This window comes from Glycine max, chromosome 2, assembly GCF_000004515.6.
Source record: "Glycine max cultivar Williams 82 chromosome 2, Glycine_max_v4.0, whole genome shotgun sequence".
Classification (NCBI taxonomy): domain Eukaryota; kingdom Viridiplantae; phylum Streptophyta; class Magnoliopsida; order Fabales; family Fabaceae; genus Glycine; species Glycine max.
In genome coordinates this window covers 12,143,420-12,162,097 of record NC_016089.4, presented here as the reverse complement: position 1 = coordinate 12,162,097, position 18,678 = coordinate 12,143,420, and the positions used below count along the sequence as shown (strand labels likewise).

Genomic DNA, 18,678 nt, shown 5'->3' with positions numbered 1-18,678 from the left:
CACTTTATGGTTGCTTGATTGTTTTTAAACACCTTACCACAACTGTGTTGCTCCACAAAAGTTTTAATTTGAAAGTTTTTTTATTTGTCTACCCATGCACAAACAAATCTCCCACGGATACCCCTTCACTTTGCAAAGAAAAACAATAGCTTTTTCAACATAAAAAAACGCAAAGGAGACATGCGATAGAATGATGACGAATGTGACTCCCTTAACAAGATACGACGATGACGAGAGAGAGGGGCTTACCTATCATTACTACAAAGGAGAGCACGCCTTGCACCACAACTGTGAAGGAGAAACATGCGTAGCACCACCCAGAGGAGAAATGCGAAGGAGAAGTGTGGAGGAGAAGCACAAAGGAGAAATGCGATGCAACGACGACAAATGCGACTCCCTTTAGCTACACGGAGAAGAATGAACAAGACCTAGCATAGTTTTATTTTTTCTAAAAATAAATTAAAAATTAATGTAAATATCTTTTAATTTTCAAACGGGAACTTGACACCGTTATAGTAAGAGGTACTAATGTAATGATTTTAAGAGGAGAAAAGACATGTGTAAATAACACAAACCTCATAGAAGGTTTATATAATTTGGTCTAAAAATTATCATCTATCCATATTTATCTAAAATTTACCCTAATCAAACTAAATCCTTCTCAATAAATTACCAATATTAAGCTACCATTTGTTAGAGTGGAAAAAAAGAAGTAAAATATAATAAAAGTTTGGTTAAATTACTCATTTGGTTTCTATAGTTTTATGATTTTTATTTTTTTAGTCTTTATAGTTTCAAAGTGATATTTTTAGTCCTATAGTTTATATTTTAATTCTTTCTTAATTTTAATAAGAATTAAAAAAAAAACACTTTTAAACTAGACTAAAAAAAAATAAAAATATAAACTATAAGAATTAAAAAGATAAGAATAAATGAAGGGACCAAATTAAAAGTTTTGAATTAAGATTGGGACTATAAATCTTATTTCATTACACTTCATTTCTTTTTATTTTCGGTTGTTTCAAAGCAGGTCAACTGGGCATTGGTCACTCACTCATTCCCAAGTCCTAAACCCTCTGCCAATTTGAACGGCGAACTCCCTCATTCTTCTTCCGCAATCTCCGTTCTACTATCTATCTGATTAGAAGATAGCGTAAATTCTAAGCAAAATATTACCGTGTTCTTTAGCGTGACCCACCTTCATAAATAATAAAACCCTATGCAACTGCACCATCCTCGTGTTCTCTTCAAACCTCTCATCCTCTCTTTCTCTTTCTGATCACAATGTCGACCTTCGGAGCCGCCGCGAATACGAATCCCAACAAATCCTACGAGGTAATGTTGTTATTCCCTTTCTTGAACTTGGAATCTGTCTCATACATTTTTTTCGGTTTTTTTTTCTTTTTTGTTTTTCTCTGAACAATGAAAAATTGAAAATTTCAGGTAGCCCAACCACCCTCTGATTCAATTTCGAGTATTTGTTTCAGTCCCAAAGCCAATTTCCTCGTCGCTACTTCATGGGACAACCAGGTTTCCCTTCTAGCTTTTTTTTTATCAATTCTTTTTGTTTATTTATCATATCACTTATCAAATCACAAGACATAACCTGTGTTTGATTATCTCTGTGTGCAAAATTCTGTTGTGCCAGCGGTAGTCACAGGTTGCGAGCGAGATTAGCCTCTGATCCAATGGGTTGGGGACACTCGTGCTTTCTGACCCAAGACACAAAAAAAATGACAAGACAGAACAAGAAACCCTAAATATTAAACCTTCTTTATCACAAGTTTGTTCTTTTTCTGACAATGTCTCCACCTTGATGATAGGTTCGGTGTTGGGAGATAACAAGGAATGGGACTGTTGTCAACAGCACTCCCAAGGCTTCCATTTCTCACGACCAACCGGTAATGAAATTGATTTTGAATTCCAATTTGTTTTATTAGAAAAAAAATAAGGGTTATTGTTGATTATTGAGACTGAAGTGGCAATGGGTGCACTTTTTTTTTTTTTAATTTAGGGGGTGTTTGGCAGGGGAAATTCTTTTAGTTTACTGGGAATCGTAGATTGAGAATTTTCGTTTCCCATGTTTGGTATCAATTTTTTAAAAATAACATTCCCGATGTTTTGTTTTGTTGTTGAAGGTTTTGTGCTCCGCTTGGAAGGACGATGGAACGACAGTTTTTTCTGGGGGCTGTGACAAGCAGGTCAAGATGTGGCCTCTTATGTCTGGTGGGCAGCCAATGACTGTTGCGATGCACGATGCTCCAGTGAAAGACATTGCATGGATACCAGAAATGAATCTTTTAGCCACGGGAAGTTGGGACAAGACCCTGAAGTATGCATCTTGATTCTTATTTTTTTAATTTTATTTTTATGTTTACAGTGTAAAAGGGGTTTAGTGATGTTGTGTTACTGGTAAAAGTGTGAATTAAGAGTATGGTTACATTGCGTCTTTTCTAGCATTTATGAGCTAGGGCATGATAGAACCTGTAGTTTTGTTGTTGATGCGGAAAAGGATTTAGCAAGGGAAGAGGACCAGGAACTAAAAGGGACTACTATATAGAAGATTTATTCTAGAAGGATAGCATGTTTGGTAATGTATTTATTTTGAAAAATAACCAGGGTTTCTCTCAGAAAGTTGGTAAAAAGAATCAATTGTTTCTACAAAATGAGGTGATCTAAATGCCCACTAAGAGGGGCCCTGGATTGAGTTAGCTGAGGTGACTGGTGGTTCATATTTTAGGGAAATGATTCATATGAGTAGGGGGGATTAGGAGGCTGTGTGTGCATGGGAGAGGGTATATAAACATTGCAGTTTGTTAGGTTAGGTCATAGGTGTATAAATGGGAAAATAATATTTTTTCCCAAGAAGTGTGGGCTTTGGACATTGATCTTTCCTTTGTTGCTATAGAAGTGTATGTTTTTACATGTTTTTTAAAAATCTCCCTAAACTATGATTGTATTCTGGGTTCCTATGAGGGCCCAATTCAGATGAACATCATTCTAGCCCGTAGATGAAACTTTTTAAAATGTGAAAGAACGCAACTCTACAATATGTGCATAAATTACAAAAGCAAAATGTAACATATTCTATGATCATGTGAAAAATTTCTTTTTGTGTTGGGGTCACAGAAACTACATCTGTTTGGGCCACACGTTTCTGTTAATGTGTTGGTAAGGTGGCCATTTATTGCACGCTCAATTGATATAGTGTAGTGTGCTTGTGTTCATTTAGGATAGGAAGCATAGAATTGTGCTTATATCTAACAAAGTATATCTTAGAATGGGTGGATTCATTTGGTTACATTTTGTCTTTTCATAAGTTGCCGAAAGAGAAGTATCAATAGATGTAATAGAACCATTTTATGTGTCTTGCCAAATATTTGATTCAAGACAAGAACCTTTCATGAGTTGTTTTCCTTTTGTTTTTATCTTTAAGAAGTTTATGATTGTCTATTTGGAAACACTGTGACACTTACTATGAAAACCTAGTATTTTGGTAAAAAAATTGCATTTTCTGTACTAATTCCTTTTCTTGGTATCTGTCTGGCAGATTACGTTGAAGTTTTAACTATTTAATAAATTGTTTTATGTTTTATTTTCTTTATTTTAGGTATTGGGATACTCGGCAGTCAAATCCAGTGCATACTCAACAACTTCCTGATCGTTGTTATGCAATAACAGTGAAACATCCTCTGATGGTAGTGGGAACTGCTGATAGAAATCTGATTGTCTTCAACCTGCAAAATCCTCAGGTGATATTTAATTTTTGCTAAAATATTTTCAGTGCTGTTGCTTGTAACCTTGTATGCAATAATAGATTTGTATAATAATTTATTATGTATATAGATAGATCTTTTTCTTTATCCAACTTTACTAGTCACTCTTACATGATTTGTTTGTATTCATCTGTTCTACTCTTTCTGGTTTCCCATGATTTTGAGAAGGAGAAATTATGAAGCACTGATTTCATATTAACATTTGAGGGCTATTGATTTAAATATATATCAATGTTATATGTTTTTCTTCTAATTTATATTGAAATCCTAACAGACTGAATACAAGAGAATCGTATCTCCCTTGAAATTAAGAAGCCCTGATTTCATATTAACATTTGAGGGCTATTGATTTAAATATATATCAATATTATATGTTTTTCTTCTAATTTATATTGAAATCCTAACAGACTGAATACAAGAGAATCGTATCTCCCCTGAAATATCAGACCAGATCTGTTGCTGCTTTTCCAGATCAACAAGGTTTTTTGGTATGTATTCAGCTCTCAATTATATTAATAAACTTGTAGAAGTCTTAATTGTTGCCTTCTTTATTTTATTTAATCTCATTACTGCTATGATATGGGGCAATTCTTATCACTATTGATCAAATCTCTTGCTGTATATTCACTTAAAAATTTGAATTTCTGGCATTATGGAGTATTGACTATACTGTTTCTCTGTAGGTTGGCTCAATAGAAGGAAGGGTTGGGGTACATCACCTGGATGATGCGCAGCAAAACAAGAACTTTACTTTTAAATGCCACAGAGAGAACAATGAGATATATTCAGTCAACTCCTTAAATTTCCATCCGGTAGTACACCATATAATACCCAAGTTACTTAAATTTATTTTCTAGTTGTGGATTTGATATTCTTTTATGTAATCTAATTTTGTTTGTGTCTTTGCATTCAGGTACATCACACTTTTGCAACTGCTGGATCTGATGGTGCTTTTAATTTCTGGGATAAGGACAGTAAACAGAGACTCAAGGTTTCTTGCTTTCTCTATTACACTCTTCTCACCTGTCCTTTCCTTCTGAAACTGATCTTTGGAATTTCCAAAACATACTTTTTTTTTTTTGTATAGTATAGAAGCTTTTGATTCTCTGTTTCATTGTAGGACCTATCCGTATGTATGCTAAACACCTGGTAACCAAAATATTGTTGTTACTCTACTTTCTAGACATTATTTTAATATTTTTAAGGGGGAGTGAGGCACTTAGTTCTCAAATTTGTCTGTTATCACTCAATGGAAAATGGAAGGATGAATCTCTTTCAATATCATATTTGGATGTTTGTGTTTCTTTTCGGGTTCTTAAAGCCCTGATTACTGTGTTGATCATGTATGAAGATCTTGAAAGGAATATGCTGTGTTCTATCTACCTTAAGTCCTTTTGAAGTATTTGTTGTTATTGTCATTTGCTTATATGATTTTAATGTCTTGCAGGCTATGCAAAGGTGTAGTCAGCCCATACCTTGCAGTACATTTAATAATGATGGCTCCATATTTGCTTATGCGGTATGTTTCATTTGCTGTTTTCACAAACCATACTTATTTACTTATGCAGTTTAATATTTTTTGCTTCATTTCTTATGACATTCTTCCATAAATAAGGAAACCTACATTTGTTAGTGTATAAGATCTGCATGAGATGCAACTTTTGCCTCTATAATTGAAGTCTTACTCCTCTTCTCTTGCTCGCTCTCACTATGCTTTGTGCATGCATGGCAAATAGTATACAAACTCATACTGCAATATCCCAACTTAAACCATTTCCGATGTAAAAAATTATGTTGTGGGGGGAAGCTTTATGATGCTTTTCAAAATGTTGACGATAAATATAGCAAGTTACATATTTACATCATAAGCAAATAACCAAGTTAAGAGAGAAATGCTAGCAACACTTTTTTTCAGTACACTATTCATTATTTGGTGAACATCAAATTAGTTCCACTAAATAGGGAGTAGGACCCGCATGATTTAGTAGACTCCATGTGAACTTCTGCGTATTGTGTGTTGCAAACATTAATAAATAAATTGTTTATATGCGCTATCAGTTCCTAGTTATATACAAATGGATTGGCAAAGTATTTCAAAATACTGATTCATATATATCAATGTGTCCCCATCTTGTTAAAACTTCATGCTTGTTATTTTCATTTCTTGAATGGATTCTCAATTCTTGTCCCTCTACCTCTTGTTCCATGCTTGTCCTAATCATTTTTCAAAGTTAATTAGAAGGGATTGGGAGTTAGTTATTATGATGCTCTCCATAGAAGGAACAGTTAAATATGCTTATCAGTTTAGTCAATATGACCATTGTTCCAAGTGTCAAGGAGCTTGGTTCTCCTTAAGTAATAAAGTCGGGTTCAAATTTTGTGAACGGATAAAATAGGCACTGGGAGAACTTTGCCTGTTTAAATAAGTTCCGCCTAGTTCAACTCAGTAGTCATGATTAGTCAATATATCCAAAATAAATTGCTGAATTCAATTGTCTTTGAATTTTAATTGATAAATTGAATGTTCAATACTTAAGCCAACAGATTAGTCAATTGCCAAAGCGGATTTTGAATGTTCAATACTTATTCATATAATTTTTTTTCTCTTTAAGCCAACATATTAGGTATGCTACTAAAATTGATGTTGGGAAAATGATGAGGTATTGACACATTGAAAATTTAAAATGTTAAATTGATGTATTTAAGAACTTTGTTGATAATGCATGCATATTCCCGTCCCCCTTTTGGGGATGTAGCACACGATGCATGTCCTTTATGAAATGAATTGACAAAATCTCATCTGCCACACGATGTTTATGCAAATGGGATGCGGCTTATGCTTAACTCCATTTTAGTTTTGTGAGTTTCATTCTTCAATTTCATGAACTTGCTTAAAAAAATACGTAAAGTTAGCTTGTTTTTTTGTAGGCATATTGACGTGACCCTTTCTGTTTAATTATTTGGTTCTGAAACCTTATTCATTTCTGTAGGTTTGTTATGATTGGAGCAAAGGTGCAGAAAATCACAATCCAGCTACAGCAAAGAACTACATATATTTGCACTTACCACAGGTACGCTTGTGTAGATGTACATGCATGTTTCAGTAAGACTAGTAATCTTCCCATGGACACAATTTGACAACTCATTGAACGAATGAGGCCTAACAAACATAAAATAACAAAACAGAATGGGAACAACTGTTTATTCTTTCAGTTGGAATATGATTAAGTAATGATTGATATGCTTGATCATAAGATTTTACATCAGTCTTTTCATCTCTTGAACAATCTGCATTATAGAGGGTAAACCCCAATAAAACAAGTTGGGGCTGTTTCATTTGTGTTGTGTTCATATTTACTAGTGTTTATTCCATTTTTCCCATTCAACAAGCTTGAGACTTTAGGAGTAACCTTTTTTTCACATGTGAACAGGAGTCTGAGGTTAAAGGCAAGCCACGAGCTGGAGCAACAGGTAGAAAGTGAAATTTAGTGCTGAAGGTCCATTTTGTTTTGGTGCACATAGATTTTGAAACTGGAATCAAAAGATCGGTCATTTAATGTTTTTTTAGAGGAACAGCTAAAATGAGAAGATTGTAATTCTTACTTTTATTTTTTTTATTCTAAAATTTTATCTTAAGTTTACCCAATTTTCTATTAGGCTGTTGCTCATTTATCACATGGACCGCTATTCAGATGAAGCTGATATCTTTTATAGTTATGTGAATGGATCATGATATCTTACCCTGTGTTTGTTACGGATGAAATACAGTAGAAGTAAAGAAGAGGATGAGGAAATAGAGTGGAGAGGTAAAAACCCAATTGTCTGGTATTTAATAAAATAGTAAGGAAAGAAATAAATAGATTGTCACAAAAACAAATCACTTCTAGAGAGTAAAAATGCCGTGGAAATGTGGAGTGGTGAGGAGAGAGTATAAATTGGGAGAGAGGAGAGGAGAGAGGAGAGAGTTTTTTTAAAAAAATAATTCTTTTTTCTATTTCTCTTAACAAAAATATACTGTTTTTCACTTATTCTAATTTATTGTATTTTTAATTTCCATTAATTTGTATTCTTTTCTTCTTACTAAACCCACCTACAATTGCTTCCATAGATAGGTGAAAATCTAACTTATTTTTATTTTTTGATTTAAGAAAAAGTTAATAATTTTTTATTTACGATAAACATCATATTATTTTTATTAGATTATTTGATATGATAATTAAAGTAACTAGTAAAATATCATGTTATTTTCAAAAAAATTATACATTTTTTAAAGAATATTTTATGACTAATCAAACAGATTTTATTTATCAAGGATCATAATTTTTTTGAATCATATTTAAGTATGAAAAGAAAAAAAAATCATATTTAAGTATGAAAACATTTTTCTTTGTACCAAACACCTTAATGAAAATATGTCTCTCTTATTGTAACCATCCTTTTGCTATTGGTTGTGTGTATTTTGAGTTGTGCCTCTAACGTGAAATGTATATGTTCATTTGTAACCTTTGAAGCCGTGTTTGTGTATGTTTGGCCGAAATATCGTAGCTTAGCTGTTAGCATATATATTTCATGCTATCATCAATTTAACCAAATGAGTGTGTTTGGATTAACTTTAGTAAAATTGAATTATCTCAATAAAATTGTCAAGATACACAAGAAAAATATATTTTTGTCAATTTATCTTTAAAAAAATGGGGGTTAACTTAACATAAACATAGTGAATATTACAATTTCCTAAATGATTTTGGGCAACCTATTTGTCCATGTAAAAATTAGATAGCCCAAAATTATTTGTTATTTTCATTTGTAATAATTATTTTACGAATGAAAAAAAAAAAACAAAGAGTGTACTTATTTAGCCCAAATGGTCCATATAGTGAATATTACAATTTCCTAAATGATTTTGGACAACCTATTTATCCGAATTAGATAATCCAAAATCATTTGTAAGATTAATAATTATTTTACGAATGAAAATAATAAAAATTGTATTTATTTAGCCCAAATGTCCATATGATTGTATTTATTTAGCCCATAACTATCGAAGATTATGGGTTACGAATGAAAATAACAAATATTGTATTTCTTTAGCCCAAAAATAAAATATAAACTTTTGTGAAAAGGTTATAGGTGGAAAATTGGTAAATATACCTCTTTTAATTATTAATCTTATCTCAGTTTACATCTTGTATTTTTTTTTTCTCTATCTAAAAATAGCCCTTTCTGAAAATTAATTTCTCTTGAACACATTTCACTTGTCTTTTGCAGATTTCTTTCATATTTTTGAATATCTTAGTAGTAGTTTTAATTTTAATATTCTTCGCATGCTTTACATCTTTTCCTTCGAACACGAAATTCTCATACTATGGTAGAGTTGGCCATTAGTCATTACAGCTTATAATATGGAAATTTTCTGTGGAGCAATGCACAATCATGACGTTTTTCTTTGGAAGCTTCATGATCATGCCCATGTTATTTGTTTTTCAGTTTGTTAAGTTTCACATTGCTTTGACATGTAACATTTCCTCTCCCTTTTTATAAGATATTATTTTGAAATTCTTTGTCTCGTTACGAGACTCTTTTTTACTAGTCCACTGTTTTAATTATTTTTTTATTATCAAAATACCTTTAATTAATTTAGTTCATAAATAATAGTACTGCCTCCATTATTTTTTATTTGTCTTTTAACTTTAATAATTAACAAAATAGCTGTGAATTTTTTTATTTCATCCCATTCTTTTTCCACTTCACAATAAATATATGTGTAAATTAATTAAAAATAAGAAAATAAATAAGGATATAATTAATAAAAAAATAATTATTGTGATATTGAACTTTACAAATGATAGCTAAATAAAAATAAATTTTTTTAAAAATCCAACAATTAAAAAGGAATAGAAAAAGTAGTAAATATTATGAGTTGTCTTTTTTTCTCGAGTGAGAATTGAAGATCGGAAGAGTTTAGTTTTAAATATTAAAAATTCACTACTATTATGCTCTTAATGCATTGATTATTTAAGGATAATTTTAGAAAATAATACAAATATTAACAAATTTAATATTAATAACTAAGTTAATTGATTTTTTTGAATAAATATAAATTAATTAATATTTTATAATTAGAAACCGAGAGAGTATTTTTTATCACTAAAATAGAACGTTAACAGTAAAATTCTCTTCAGGCTTCAATGTTTATCATACAATTTTTTTTTCTTCTCCTCTACTTTTTCTTTTCATTTTACATTTTTTTTAATCTAAGGCTATTTGACACCTTTTACAGATTTGAAAATCAAATTTACTGCTGAATCAATTAACCGGTAAAAAGGGATTTAACTTCTCTGTTATCATTTTTCATGCTGTCCTATTAAAATAACAATGTTCTATTAAAATAATAATTCACAACAGTTATATTAATATTTAATGATGATATTTAATTTTAAAAATTATAAAAACTTGTATGTGAAGCACCACAAAAACAACATGGAAAGAGAAATCCAACCAAGAGCAAGACATTTAATTAATAATTAAACAAAATGCATTCAGTTCTTTCTCTTAACACTAATGATCACATGTTTAAATTAAATGCATGTCTGCTGGTTTGAAGTCATCGATTTCTCTTTTTGCTGTAAGCAATTACTACTCCACAGAAAATTTCCACTTAAAGAAACGTCACGATTTTTTTTTTATTATGATGTCCTTAATTTTAATTAAAGACTTATCTAATCAACTATTTAATTTAATTAGTATAATACGATGATAAAAAAATATGTTACTATATTATTAAAATTAGAATTTGATTAAACGATGGATTGAATCTTACTCATAAACATTTTATTCTCAACACCGGTGGCTATGAATCCTCATGATACTAGAAAATAGAACCACAAGTCCACAACGGATGAAGCATCTCGGAATTTAATTTGTTGGAGAAAATATTAAACTTTCTCGAGGATCTGTTGATTTGCACTAAAATAAAGTGATATAAGAATGAGATGAACACTAAAATAAGATGAAAATTTAAGTTAAACTTTCATCTTAATTCATTTTTATTCCATTTAATTCCACTCTATTGATCAGACTCTGACAAACTAAAATTTCAATATTTATGCAGAAAATAATTTAAATTTCCTGAAAGATAATTTTTCTTCCTAAAATACCTTGTTCAAACAGATAGCTGAAGTTGAATTTTGCAAATTAAATTAAATACTAGATTGGGTTCCGTCTCGTTGTGGACTATATGTGCTTATAAAGGACAAACATTTTCTTGCTCAAATTGGGGAAAGGGAAACATATTAGTGGCCACAAGAAACCTTCACAAGTCTCCAATTCTAATCGGAATTCTCTTTTGTCGTTGAAAGTACACTTGTGTGGTCATTAAAATATTGCAAAAATAATTCGGAAGAGTTTCCCTTGAAGAACATGGAAAGAAAGTTTCTGAAATAGGAAAACATGATCTTACACAAGCTATGCATGTAATTATCCAGACGCAGTAAAGTCTATTTATCAAGAATTTTGTTTATTTATTACTGTCAAAAAAGATTTTTTTTTTGTTTCATATAATTTATTTTCTAGGTATCTTAATTGTATTAATCCAAAACAATTGTTTTTTTATTTATTTATTAAAAAGAATAATTATAAATTTATAATGTAAAATAATTTAGCAATTATTTTCCAGAGATTTTAAAAAATAAAATTAGTATATCCTTGTTTAAAATCATATATATTTTAAATAAACAACTAATTTTATGATAAACTATTCAAACTAATTTTGATTTTAATTAAATTTTAATTTTTTTTGGCTTCTGATTAATTTTTTTAACAGCTAAGAAAACAATTATTTAGAAAATCTGAAAACAATTAAATTTTAAATCATTTAGCTTCTTCCTGTCAAAAAAAAATTATTTAGCTTCTGATTAATTATATAGAAAATCTGAAACAAATGCATGAAAATTGTGAGAAACCTTTGACCCTGGTTTCTTCCGGTCCTTAATATATTATTATCACATTGTAAGAAATTAAAATATTTGTATCAGGTAACATGAGACAAAACATAATATTTTTTCAATGTTGACCCTGGTTTCTTCCACTTGGGGAAAGAAAAATACATTTTGTTTAGTCCTTCTTCCATTGGATTCCAGAAACTAGCTAGCACACTATATATCCTGCTTGTTTTGTTTTTTGTTTTAATCATTTCTAGCTATACGTACTCATCACTAAATATTTCACCGCTCTAATTAAAAAACTTACGTTTTCTCACACTTATCGCATGACTTTTGGCTGTGATAACTTATTAAAAATTAATTTGAAATATGTACCTAGCTACACTCATCGCAAGACTTATGCTAGTTTTTTTTTTTTCTTCAATAAACCAAATGTATCATTTACCGGAGGTAATCTGTTCGAGCCTTGAGACCTGTGATTAAGTTTGAAAAATCTCACGTTGATCTACATATTTGTTGATTTTTAGTTTTTTTATTATTAATAGGAGTATAACTCAAGTACCAAGCGTTTATAAGTGTATAGTTTCAAGCCAAAAATAAGGTGCACTATAGTGAAAATTGAATTTTTATCATTAAGGTTTAAGTGATTTAAATGCAAATTAAAAGATTACATTTTATTATATAAGACTTATTTGAATGAATGCATTGTAAATTATTTTTGTTTCAACTTTCAAGAGAACTTATTTATTATAGTTGGTGACAATCTTCACTATATACAGATAAAAGAATTAGTGGAGAAACAAAACACATGAAGAATCTTTGTATGAAATTGTTATAATTTTTTGTAACCATTGAGTGAGGTATTTAATTTTGTAGAGTAATACACTATTTAAGATGTGTTATAATATTTTTATGATAAGGAAGTACTTTTGAGACAGTTCCATAGACTTAGACAAGAGGTGTTGAATCATCACGTTAAATTATTATGTTTATTTAGGGTATAATCTTTGTTGTGTTCTCAAGATCTTTTATGAGTGCGAATAATTTTATTTTTGAAGGAGTGTTGATTATCCAACAAAATAAGAATTCACATGTACACTACTCAATCAAAGTAGACATCCTTGTCAAAGACTTTTGTTAGTATTTTCTTATATAAATTTACATGATTTTTAAATTAATAAAAATATTAAATTGAAATATTTATTAAACCAAGTTAATAAATCACATTGATTACCGGATGAATCAATGAGATCAGATTATTTCTATTAACTAATGATGTATCTTAAGTTCGAATTATTAATTTATAGGTGCGTTAAATATTGAAAAGAGAGTTCATAACAATGGTCATTGGGTGCGTTAAAATCAAACCCAATATTGATTTAGATGATGAAAATAGAGAATTTGATCATAACAATGGTCAATGGGCTTTGATTTTTGTCATCACTATACTCTATGGAGACGTCACAACAAGTTAATTTTTGAGAATAGCTAGGAGTGCAACAATGGATCAGATTGTTGCTTCCATCTCGAATGAACTCAGCTCATCATGTTTGCATCATTAGCATAAGGGGGAAGGAGTGAGTAAGTACGGGAATGACTGCGGGTTTGAGCAAGACGCATAACATTTAATGGATCAGTTCCGTTGTTGACAATGTGAAGCTCAACTGTGAGGGAGCTGTAGATAACAGTTCGTGTGGGATCATTTTGGAGTGCTTATTTTTCTTTCTCTTACAACTTGGAATTGCGGTGTCATGTCTTTCCAGAAGCAAATCACTTGTCTATGCTTTGACTGAATTTGAGTTTTTAATTGGGATATCATCTTAAATTCACATTTTAACAATTTAAGATGATATCAGAACATATTCAAAGATTAGTCTAAAAAATTATTCATTATTATTATTCAAATAACAAGTCCAAAAAATATTGAGCATGATAAAGTGTAATGAGAAAAATTCAAGTCTCATATCAACTAAAAATAAAATTAAATTAGTATATAAGTGAGGGGCAACTCTCACCCCTTAAATTAACCTTTTATAATTAAATTAGAGTTAAACTTAAATTTTAAAAATAAAATATAAGAAGGTCAATTTTTTAAGTCAAATAACTTCACTGTTATGACTGCTTTTGATCGTATTTTCGAATTGAAGCCTTGTAATTCAATTATCCAAACCACATTCTACGAATTCAATTTTTTTTTTTTAAATTATTTGATAATGACAGGAGGTGGGCGGCAAGAAACACGGGCAATATGAGACCAAAATGAAATTACACAACAAAGATTAATCATTTTTATCTAAAAAGAAAAACTAAACTAAATTATATATAAGATCGATGGGTATCAATATCCTATACACAAAGTTAAAAAATAAAATTGCGATACAAAGAAGACAAAACCCTTCCAAATTCCCAACCAACATCACCGAAAAAAACAACCTAAAAAAAAAAAACCCATATAAACAAAACAGACCCCAAAATGATGAAGACGACAATCCTTGCTGTTGCGAAAGCTAGCCACCCGAGTCTGGCAATAAGACTTGGCAAGTTAACATGAGAGCCATGACCTAATTTTAATGAAACCCATTATCTTTTCTCCTTTCAGGTAGATAATAAGATAATTGCTATGAACAGTAAAAAAACTCACTATGAAAATTCAAAGTAGTGCATAGTAAACGTTTGAACTGAAGATGAAAATTCAAAGTAGTGCATAGCAAACGTTTGAACTCAAGAGAACTGTAGAGTAAGTTAGAATAATTTCATATCAATTTATCCATGTCTTGGTAACAATTATTTGTAATCATCAATACTTAATGTTTGAAATAATCTATTTTGAAATCAAACACCTAACTTTTTATATTATTTTTTAAAAATAAAAAATAATTATTTCTTAATGTTATTAGGCACTAAATTTACCAAAATGTTAACAAGGAAATCCCTACTCGAATCATAAACAGGTCAATCCAAGACTAAATTAAGCAGTAAAGTCACTGCTTTAGGTTTTCAAAAATATTTTAAATTAATTACTAATGATATTTTAAAAAATTCAAATAAATTATATATATATATATTTAAAAGTCTGTCTGATTCTACTGTAACTTTTACCTTTTCTATGAATATCAACGACTTGTTAAATATTATTAGTTGTATATTTACATGATTCTGTTTTTAATCTGTTTCATCTGATAATTCTCTCTACTGATTTTTATATTATCAATTACTGTTAAATTTTGTTACTATTAGAAAATAACATGTTTGTTAACTTTTATAAAAGACATTTACACCAAGAATAATTATCTTTTTTTTTTTGGAAAACAATAATTATCTTAAAAGTCTTATACAAATAATTCTAATTAATTGATAATATAAAAAGATTTACACTAGAATTTTTTTTATCAGCAAATATATATTTAATTCATGGACACCAGGGGAGCCGCGATAATGTTCATTACATTGATAATGTATACATATTAAACTCTAAATAAATTATTCTAAAAAAATATTTCTTAAAATTCGTTATAAATTTGTATAAATGTCAGACAACTACTGACTATAAATAATAGTAAATAAAACAAAAACATCACACCCAGTGGAAAATTGCATGATAGCTATCCTTAATTAACAACCAAAGGTGTCGGATTAGGTTCTTTGGCATCTCTTTCAAATAACTTATTATTTAATTACCATCTTTCCTGTTGCTTTGACTAATGAAAAGCATGTCCCATTTGACTTTCAACTGTTGTTTGAGTAATTTTCTATTACTAACAATTTATGCACAAAAATTGACAATTTGTTTGGACAAACCAAATTTATTTTAGACCTGAATAGTAGTTCTTCATTTGTACCTCTTCTCATATATCTCTGTTAATATTTTTCAATAATATTATTTTATTTTATTTATTATATTTCCTATAACTTATCTCACTGGTCCTGTTACCACAAATACACGACGAGGCAACGACTTTGATTTGTATGATTGAATGTCATTAGTAAGAAAAGTTATGTCAATCCCTTGTAAGAAAAGGAATAGTAAGATCCACCTGCTCACTAGAAAACATGTCATTATAGCCTTCGTTTCTATTGGTTGAAGTTGTTATTATGCACATATTAATTACATCCAGTAAGTATTTCTTTTTTATTGAAAGGCAAGTAAGTATTTTTTAATTAACCACATCAAGAAGAAGTGATCAATTACCTCAACCTACTAAGTTTTCTTTTGTCTTTAGCGACATTAAAAATTTAATCACAGAATCTTTTAGGTTAAAAAAAACTGAATGATAAAGGGTTCAAAGATTTTTGAAGTTTCAGTCACGAACACAACTATGTTTGAATTAAGTTGAAGAGGGTAGAGTGTTAATTTGATCATTTCAAATAACTTTTTACAACTTTAAGAGTTATACCATCCAAGCAACTTTGACGTTGGTATAGTTGATGAGAATCCTAACTACTGGGTCCGTCTCCCATTATTGGGAATCCTCTTGCGTCACTTTAAACATTAATTTATCTGTTTGATATATACTATCCACAACTATCAAAGTTGGGTGTGAAAAAGCTGATATACCAAAAACAAAAAAAAGAAAACCTGGGCGAATTTCGTAATAATTTCTTATTATTGTTATTCAACTGTAACTTAAAATGATTGAAACATTATTTAAAACTTTTTTTAGCAGGTGAGAATGTATATTTAAAACGTGATAAAAATATGCATAAGAAAACCTGCTGATCATTAGTGTACAAATAGATTGATTTAGATAACACTTAATTTGTAAAGGTCCTTAATCAATAGATTTTTTATTTTTTTTGTTTTTGTTTCTGCATCGCATGTACCAGAAAAAATATATTAGTGATGAAGCAATTTACATATATATAATTTTTAAAAAATTGTCGCTAATTTTTTTTTGTGATGTTAATATTAGTGATGAAAAACTAAATTTCCTCACTATTTTCCCTAAAACTCATGGAAACGATACCTTAAAGACAAAGCCACCACAGCCATTTCATACATTCACGAAAAAATAAGTTACAAAAAAAAAAAGAGTACAATGAGTGTTTTCAATAAAATGAACATTGTATACAAACGAACGCACAATATGGGAATTAATAAACATTGTAAGACTATTGGACTAGCTAATATAACAACACTAAATTAATGTCACGTTACACAAAATATTAATCTCAAACTAGGAAATCATTTTGAACAAAGGGTCCTCTAATAGGAGCTCAGGCCAAATAGTGCAATTATCTTCCACATTAGTACTCAACGAAACCTCCGTCACAGGTGGAGCCACAAGGGAAGAAGGAGAAGAAGGAGTGGTGCTTGAACATGAAAGAAGCCATGGAGAATCGGGATAAATTTCTCCTTGAGACAATTGAATCATGTCCTTATTACTTAATGGTGCTTCATATGAACAAGAAGGTGGTGTTTTCAATTCAGGCATGTCAGAGAAAGGCATGGTACAATTAGATGACATAATAATGTTCTCAAATTGATCATTTGAAACATTGATGGTGCCTTTGTTCATCATGAAGGTGCTGTTTATTGTGCTATTAATTGTGTAATTAGGATCTGCATCAATATTTAATGAAGCTTGTGGCTGCAAGAGGTGTTGCTGTAAGCATTGGAGCTTGGCCAATTCTTGAAGCCTTGCAAGGTTTTGTTCCAATGGTTGGTCCAAGAGTTCTTTGAGGTTAGCCAGTGCTATGAGATGAGACAAGCCTGTGAAGATATCATCAATCCGAGGCTGGTGTGTCATTGGATCATAACCCATTTGAATAAGCTTCTTCTTGAGATGGGTGTTCCAAAAATTCTTGATTTCATTATCTGTCCGACCCGGTAGGTGACTTGCTATTGCGGACCATCTACTCAAAGGAGAAAAAAAACTAAAGTACATAAGCTTCAGAACAAGGTTTTAAAAAATAATCAACCAATTTGATTTGGACTGCAACATTAATATTTTTTAATTATCTGCAATCACATTGTTGTATTTATCTGAGATATCATCAAATGTAATAAAATCACAATACGACTGCAACCGATATTTAAAATCTTGCTTCAGAATAATTAATCAAATTAATATGATTCATTTGCTCATCTATTCTATTAGATTATTACAAAATTCCTCCACATATATATAATGCATAAAAAAATAGTTATTGAAGAGAAATTTAATTATGGAATTAGTGGCGACTACAAGCATAACTAACCGATATAAATTAATGGAAATTGCAATAAAGTTCTCCGGCTATAAGAGCAGGCCTCTAGTTAAGAATATAATTAACATCGAAACACAAAAAAAAGTACTATAGTGGTGTTGAATATTTACTTGTTTCCTAGGATAGCATGGAGATCTAGAATTGTTTGTTCTTCTTCTTGGGAAAACTTCCCTCTTTTAATGTCGGGCCTCAAGTAGTTCGTCCACCTTAACCTACAACTTTTGCCACACCTGTTGAGTCCTGTTACCAAATACAAATGATCACCTCCATTAGTTATGTGGCCTAAGAGGATAAACTAATTATGAGTTTTATGACAGTATGATATAACATAAATATACATATAGTAGTATTAATTAATACTCTAGCTCACGTAATTAAATAAGATATATGAATTATTATAAATATCTGATGGATATTTATATTCGATTTGGTTCTACAAATAAAAAAATAGTACCTGCTAGTTTTGGAAGAGCTCTCCAGCTTGCATGACCATGTTTCTGAATGTGATCAATAAGCTTTTGATCTTCTTCAGGTGTCCAAGGGCCTTTCTTCAAACCAATTTCATCACAACATGGAGATCTTCCCATATCTATTATCTTATGGTATGCTAGTTATTGTGTCTTTCTTCTTTATCCTCTCTTTCTAAGCCGGAAGCTGAGTCACTTCATTTCCTTCAATTTCAAATGTGGGAAATGGGGAAGGATGCTTCCTACACTTGCAACCTAAATGGCAGCTATCTATTTATAAGGCGAATA

The 18,678-nt window shown here is 30.3% G+C and overlaps 2 protein-coding genes across 2 annotated transcripts; one reads left to right on the top strand and one right to left on the bottom strand.

Moving 5' to 3' along the window:
• Positions 1 to 1,044: 1,044 nt before the first annotated feature.
• On the top strand, positions 1,045 to 7,485 carry LOC100819240 (putative mRNA export factor). The gene is made up of 11 exons (NM_001255101.2): positions 1,045 to 1,335; positions 1,444 to 1,530; positions 1,824 to 1,901; positions 2,139 to 2,332; positions 3,611 to 3,752; positions 4,184 to 4,264; positions 4,460 to 4,588; positions 4,690 to 4,767; positions 5,224 to 5,295; positions 6,767 to 6,847; positions 7,208 to 7,485. Exons 1-11 carry the CDS (start codon positions 1,285 to 1,287, stop codon positions 7,256 to 7,258), a joined length of 1,044 nt encoding a protein of 347 aa, NP_001242030.2. The 5' UTR covers positions 1,045 to 1,284; the 3' UTR covers positions 7,259 to 7,485.
• A 9,213-nt stretch (positions 7,486 to 16,698) lies between these two features.
• LOC100781670 (transcription factor MYB92) lies at positions 16,699 to 18,632 on the bottom strand. Its single transcript, XM_003520090.4, has 3 exons — positions 18,378 to 18,632; positions 18,034 to 18,163; positions 16,699 to 17,569 (listed from the first exon to the last, which is right to left on the bottom strand). The coding sequence occupies exons 1-3, from the start codon at positions 18,508 to 18,510 to the stop codon at positions 16,891 to 16,893; spliced, it is 942 nt and encodes a 313-aa protein (XP_003520138.1). The 5' UTR covers positions 18,511 to 18,632; the 3' UTR covers positions 16,699 to 16,890.
• Between the last annotated feature and the right edge of the window lie 46 nt (positions 18,633 to 18,678).

Excerpts from the sequence above, each read along its gene's own strand:
- LOC100819240 (NM_001255101.2), top strand. The coding sequence starts at position 1,285 with ATGTCGACCTTCGGAGCCGCCGCGAATACGAATCCCAACAAATCCTAC. Across the intron at positions 2,333-3,610 it reads AGTTGGGACAAGACCCTGAA|GTATTGGGATACTCGGCAGT; the intron begins GTATGCATCTTG and ends TCTTTATTTTAG. Across the intron at positions 4,589-4,689 it reads ACTCCTTAAATTTCCATCCG|GTACATCACACTTTTGCAAC; the intron begins GTAGTACACCAT and ends CTTTGCATTCAG.
- LOC100781670 (XM_003520090.4), bottom strand. The coding sequence starts at position 18,510 with ATGGGAAGATCTCCATGTTGTGATGAAATTGGTTTGAAGAAAGGCCCT. Across the intron at positions 18,164-18,377 it reads AGCTCTTCCAAAACTAGCAG|GACTCAACAGGTGTGGCAAA; the intron begins GTACTATTTTTT and ends ATTTGGTAACAG. Across the intron at positions 17,570-18,033 it reads CATGCTATCCTAGGAAACAA|ATGGTCCGCAATAGCAAGTC; the intron begins GTAAATATTCAA and ends TCCTTTGAGTAG.